Source organism: Mobula hypostoma, chromosome 17 (genome assembly GCF_963921235.1).
Source record: "Mobula hypostoma chromosome 17, sMobHyp1.1, whole genome shotgun sequence".
In the NCBI taxonomy this organism is placed as follows: domain Eukaryota; kingdom Metazoa; phylum Chordata; class Chondrichthyes; order Myliobatiformes; family Myliobatidae; genus Mobula; species Mobula hypostoma.
In genome coordinates, this window is record NC_086113.1 from 41,044,887 (window position 1) to 41,051,823 (window position 6,937).

A 6,937-nucleotide genomic window follows, 5' to 3' on the forward strand; every position below is an offset into this window, starting at 1 on the left:
CAGTCCACTTCACTTCTGTGCTCAAGAATATATATTTAATAATTGCAAACAGATGATGTTATCAAATATCACAGTCACACACATGTAGCAAAAGGAAAGGGTGAAGGGGGCTTTTAATGTTTGGTATAGTTTGCTGGAGCATCAGAGTGTACTGTCCACTCCCTTCTACCAAATCCTTTCCACAGATAGCAGCAGACAGGACACCATGTTGTTCCCTGCAGAGAGACTGGGCAGGTGCAGAGTAGAAAGTCTGGCAGATAAGGCAGTTCAATTCGCCACCATTCTTGCAACTCCTGCCACATAAAACCAAAAGACATAGGAGCAGAATCTGAATGTTAACCCATCAAGTCTGCGCTGCCGTTAAGTCATGGCTGATTTACTTTTCCCTCTCAACCCCATTCGCTTGTCTTCTCCCTGTACCCTTTGACACCCACACCAATCAAGAATCTATCAACCTTTGCTTTAAATATACCAATGACTTAGCATCGACAGCAATGAATTCCACAGATTCAGCACGCTTTGGCTAAAGAAATTCTTCATTTCTTTTTTTCAAAGAGATGTCTTTGTACTCTGAGGCTATGTCCTCTGGTTCTAGGCTCTCCCACTACTGGAAACATTTTCTCCATGCCCACTGTCTGAAGGCCTTCCAATGTTCTGTAGGTTTCAATGAAATTCCCCCACCCCAACAATCCTTCTAAACTCCACTCAGTAGAGGCCCAAAGACATCAAATGCTCCTCATACTTTAACTTCCATTCCCATATCACTCTCGTGAATCTCCTCTGGACCTTTCCCAAAGTCAGCACATCCTTTCTTAGATACGAGGTCCAAAACCACTCTCAGTGCTCGAAATGTGATCCAACCAATGCCTTATAAAGCTTCAGCATTACATCATTGTTTTTATTGTAATCTTCTTGAAATTAATGCTAACACTGGAATTGCCTTCCTTACTACCAACTCAAGCAGCAAGTTGACCTTTAGGGAATCCTGCACTAGGGCTCTCGAGTCCTGTGGTACCCGATTTTGGAATTTTTTCCCCAACTTAGAAAATAGTCTTTGCCTTCATCCCTTCTACCAAAGTGCATGACCATTCACTTCCCTATACTGTACTCCATCTGCCACTTCTTTGCCCTTTCTCTTCAACTGTCCAAGCCCTTCTGTAGACTCCCTGTTTCACTGCCTGCCCCTCCACCTATCTTTGCATTGTTTGCAAACTTAGCCACAAAGGCATAATTCTATCATCCAGATCATTGACACACAACATGAAAAGCAGTCCTAACTTCAACCTCTGCAGAACCTAGTTACCGACAACCAAACAGAAAACAGCCCTTTATTCCTACTCTTAGTACCTTTCCTGTAATACCACGAGCTCTTATCTGGTTAAGCAACCTCATGTATAGCACCTTGTCAAAGACCTTCTGAAAATCCAAGTAAACAACAACCACTGACTCTCCTTTGCCTAACCTGCCTGTTATTTCCTCAAAAAATTCCAACAGATCTGTCGGGCAACATTTCTGCTCAAAAAATCATGCTGACTTTGGCCTACTTTATCTTGCAACTTTAAGAACCCCAAAACTTTATCCTGAATAATGAATTCCAGCATCTTCCCAACCACTGAAGTCAGGCCAACTGGCTTATAACTTACTGTCTTTTGCTTCCTCCTTTCTTAGAGTGGGGTGACTTATGCAAATTTGCAGTCCTCCAGAACAATTCTAGACTCTAGCAATTATTGAAAGATCACCACTAATGCCTCATTAATCTCTTTAGCTACCTCTTTCAGAACCCTGGGGTGTAGTCTATCTGGTCCAAGTGACTTATCTATCTTCAGGCTTTTTAGCTTCCCAAGCACCTTCTCCTTAGTAACAGCAACTACACTCACATCTGCCCCCTAACTGCATCGAACTTCAGGCACATTGTTGGTACCTTTTACAATGAAGTCTCGTGCAAACTACTGATTCTGTTTGTCTGCCATTACTTTGTACCCCTTTATTACTTCTCTAGTAATCATTTTCATCATTTTCCAGTTGTCCGATGTCCATTTTTTGCCTCATGTCCTTAATATATCTGAAAGAATACTTTTGCTATCCTCTCTATATTGTTGGCTAGTTGACTTTCATCTTTTCTCCTTTTATTGCATTATTAGTTGCCATTTGTTGGATTTTAAAAGCTTTCCCAATCCTCTAACTTCCAACCAATTTTTGCTATATTGTATGCCCTTTCCTCTGATTTTTTTTTTGTCTTTGGCTTCTCTCATCAGCCAGGGTTGACTCAACCTCCCTTTAGAATTCTTCTTCTTTGAAATGAAATTTTGTTCTGCCATCTAAATTACTCTCAGAAACTCCTGCCTTTATTGTTTTACCATCATCCCTGCTATTGTCCCCTTACAATAAACTTTGGCCAGCTCCTCTCTCATGCCTCTGTAGTTCCATAGAACATAAGCCCTTTGGCCCACAATGATGTGGCGACCTTTTAATCTACTCCTAATCAATCTAACATTTCCCTCCTACATAGCCCTCTATTTTTCTATCATCTATGTGTCTATTTAAAAGTTTATTAAATTTTCCTAATGTGCTTCTAGTTGCCTCTACCACCACCCCTAGCAGAACATTGCAAATAATTCAGCTCTGTGTGTTAAAAAAAACCCTTGACACTCTCCCACTCATTCCTCCAATCACCCTGAAATTATGCCTCCAGGTATTAGCCATTTCCAGCCCGGGAGAAAGTTTCTTGCTATTCATTTAGCTTATGCATCTTGTACACCTCTATCATCGTCCTTCTCTCCAAAGAGAAAAACCCTGGCATACTCAACCCTTCCTCATAAGACATGCTCTCCAAACCAGGCAGCATCCTGGTAAATCTCCCCTGCAGCCTCTTAAGGTTTGCACATTCTTCAAACAATGAGAAAACCAAAAACTGAACACAATATTCCAAGTGTGGTCTAACCAGGATCTTAGAGCTGCAGCATCACCTCACAGCTCTACCACAACGATTCTGCACCTTCAGATCCTGTGTCACATCTTGCTAAGGATTTGATTTAATATTTCACCAAATAGAGCCACCCCAACCCTCCTGCCCACCTGCCTGTCTTTTCAATGGGATGTATATCTTTGGATATTGGGCTCCCAGCTGTGATTTTATTTCAGCCACGGTGTCATATCTGCAATATCTAACTGTGCAATAAGCTCAACTAGCTTGTTCTGTATGCTTTGTGCATACATTCAGTTTTGTATTCAACTCCTCTCTTCTCAAATTTAAAACCCTGCTGCCTGAGGTTAATTTCTTGTCCCTTTCTAAATTTTCTATTTTTTTCATTCTGGCGATTTCAGTAACCTCTCCTGCACTCTCCTTCCCTTTTAATTTCCCAATACATTTTAAATCTTTTGAACTATTTAGTTTAAAGCCCTATCCACAGCCCTAGTTATGCAACTCACCAGCACAGTGCAGATGGAGCATGTCCCATCAGATCAACTCCCTCCTTCCCCAGTGCTGGCCCCAATGTCCCACAGACTTAGACCCATTTTTCTCACACCTATCTTTGAGCCACACATTTAACTCTCTAATCTTATTAACCCTTTGCCAATTTGCACATGGCTCAGTGGCAGCTTAATCCTAGCCGCTCAAATTCCCTCAGCAGAACTTCTTTCCTTGTCCCATCCACGCACCACAACAACTCCAAATTCCTCTGCAGGACAGATGAAATGTCCTGAACCCAGCATCAGAGCCTTCAGGTCTCTTGATCCTTGCAACATTGAATTGTGTCTATGCCCCTGACTATCACCTCCGATTATAACTAGATTTTTCTTCTCTCCCTTCTCTTGAATGGTTCCCTGAACCACAGTGCCACAGTTAGTTTGCTCAGCCTTCCTATAGCTCCCACTCTCACCTTGTAAGGAGTTACCATCTCAGACCTTTTGGAAAGCCTCAGCTGGCCAACAAGTTGCGAGTCATCCATGAACAACTCAACGTCAATGGGAAAGGAAGACATCAGGGTCAACACATTTTGGGGAAAAGAAGTTGTTTTGTACTGTTTCTTGTTCGTCTTATATATCCAGTTATAAATTATATGCATATTGAAAATAAGCATATGAAATATGTAAACAATGAACTAACCCAACCATGCATATACAAAATTATCTTCACCTGTGCAATGACTCTGCACAGGAGATTAGAAGCAGATAATCATCATGCACTCTAGGACTGGAAGGGCCAAAGACCCGGGAAACTGGGACAGGTACCTAAAATGCTAGAAGCTCACTTTATGGATAATTACATGACTTGGAATGGAAAAGTTTGTCAACAAACAGTAAACCAACGAGGTGAAATAAAAGCACACCCCCCTGCTTTGATCCATGACGATAGTTTAAAGTTGACAAATTACCCTTCTAGAGAATAGTTTGCGTTTATGTTACCCTTCCAAAAATAGACCAAAGCAACGAGAGATTCACTAATTAAACATAATATCTCGACAAAATTGGAGTCATGGGCAAGAAAGCTAAATAGCTTGCCAACCAAGATCAGCGCCGAAATGAATCTCTCGAAGGTTTGGCTGTGGGCGTTTTAAATCTTATTGCATGCTCGCTGATCAGATCAAGCCGCTTTAATATTTAGGGTCATTAAGCAAGCCCTTTGAGAAGCTATTGCACAAATATGAAAGCCTGCCGCTGCGGTGTTTCTTTATCATCTAATCGCTATTACAGCAAAATGCAGGTGCGAGTACTGAAAGTCTCCGTTTGCTGACTCGTGTACCTGATGAAGTAGACTCGCTATCTCCTACAGCGGGTCAAAGGTGCGTTCTGGAAACACGAAAATAAATACGGGGCTTCAAGAAACCGTTCAGAAAAAAAGCTCACTCTGTGGGTGAAATTCAGACTTTGAAATCGATTGCAAAACAAATGCCTCCGGGAGAAAGTGTACCACTCTCCCATCAGCTGTCGTCTTTTGGATCAAATAAACACAGGCATCTCACTACTAGAACGAAAAAAACAAACCAATAAAGATTTAAAAATGTGGCGGGTGGAGCCAAAATTGTCCCTACGTAAATCTTCACTATTTCCAATAGACAGGTAAGAGGCGGCGGTGTTGAAATACGGAGCTATAACCCGCATAGAACTGAGGCAGAAGGCGCACTTAAAATTAGGAGCCTTAACACTAGTATGGATATTGGTGATGGAAATGGATTTGATTCACAATTATTGGGATTTTGTAGTAATTACGTTTGGGTGGCATTAACTGATTAAACAAGCTTGTTCCTTCACTTTGCTGCGCCCCACAGCAATTAACTGGCCCGTTAAAGTTCCCGAGGGTCTTACCTCCGAACAAGTGAGGCGATAGGTGGGCGGGGAGAGATCCAATGAGTAACCGAGGTGCTCGGTGACCTCCTGGGCGCTCCCTCATGCTTTCCTCCGGGCTGCTGCCTTCCGAGTCCTCCTGCGAGTTGTACGTGCCGCCGCTGTTGGGAATGTTGAGCGACTGGTTTCGGCTGCTGGCCGCTGGCACCACCGACCGGGGGCCGCCGGCAGGCGGGGTCACGTAGTGGTAGCGGCCGCCGGCCAAGGCAGTAGCCACCCCGGCACTGGAGCCCGTCCCCGACCCGCTGGAACCAGCCACCGACCGGTTGCTGCCGTTGCTGCTGGCCGTGGTAGAGGGTAGATCCGAGCCCGAGTAAGCTCGGGTCCGACCGTTCGCAGTCGGGCTGCTCTGTTTTGCTCCCATGAGTGAAACCTGCGGCGGGCGGTCAAGGCTGGTACGCCTGAGTGGCTCCCGGATCCTCAGACCCTGCAAACTTCGGATTCACTTTCCACGTCTGGGGTCCTTTCCCCCCTTTAAATAAAAAAAAATGTTCCCAATTGTTCTCCTGGAATGCCCTCTTTCCGCAGAGTAAGTGGCGAAGAGGTTTCTCAGTAGATACCCGTGAGCAGTAGACGCTGTATATGAAGGAGATAAAGATCCCAACAAAGGCAGACTGAGTCACCTCCAGCGGATTCCGTATCCCCACCCACCCACCGACCGGTCCCCTGGAGGACAGACGGAGGTTCAGAAAGTGCCCACCGCACTACTCTCTTGTAGCCAGAGTGAATGCTGATCTGGTCCGGCTCCTGATCCACCTCCTGCCGCTGTCGCTCGGGGCTGCTGCTGGCCAGCTCTCTCCGCCATCGTAGTGCTAAACCAGGAGCATGGCACCAAAACAAGAGTGAGCTGTTGCTTTTTGTTTGATTGTCTCATTCCCCTTCCTTCACGCCTGGGAAACTCCGCGCTCGGCGCTCGGTGGGGCGACGCGGAAGCAGCGAGTCGCACACATTGTTAAAAGTCAAGAGGTCGACCAGCCTGACACTAGATTTTCACAACAGCCAGCGAGACTCACTCAATGACTGGCTGTCTGCCCCTTCTCACGTCAGGACACGTCACAAACAGCAGGAAGAGATCACACAGTAACAATGAGATGGAGCAATATACAGAGATCACGGTACAATGAGAGAGAGAAGCAACAGCACACAGGGCGACCACACCGTTACAGCGAGGACAAAGGGAAAGATAACCGAGTTACCGTGAGATAGAAGGGACAGTACACGGACAGAGCTCACAGTAGCAATCAGATGAAGAAAGAGATGGAGCAATAGAGTAACAGGGAGGAAGAAGAGAGCTGGAAGATGACTCGGAGAAAGCACACATCAACAAAAGAAATGGGGGAGGGAAGAAATTGAACTAACGTAAAGACAAGAGTAAAGAGAGCGGAGAAGTGGAACAGCAAAGAGAAATCACACGCGGACAGAGAGAACAATACACAGATTACCCCGATAAAATGACACAGATAGGTAGAACAATAGAAAGAACACGCAGTATAAATGAGACCAAAGATGGAAGAATACACCAAGATATCAGAGTAACAATGAGAGACACGTGGGAAATGCACCGAGATGTTGCATAGTAATAACGAGTGGA

At 44.7% G+C, this 6,937-nt stretch overlaps 1 protein-coding gene across 1 annotated transcript in view; it reads right to left on the minus strand.

Moving 5' to 3' along the window:
- Positions 1 to 6,392, minus strand: part of znrf2b (zinc and ring finger 2b) — a 181,020-nt gene extending 174,628 nt beyond the window's left edge. The window contains exon 1 of the mRNA XM_063069784.1: positions 5,308 to 6,392. Coding sequence (XP_062925854.1) covers positions 5,308 to 5,710 — 403 coding nt within the window. The 5' untranslated portion in view covers positions 5,711 to 6,392. The remainder of the gene's footprint in view (positions 1 to 5,307) is intronic.
- Positions 6,393 to 6,937: the final 545 nt, after the last annotated feature.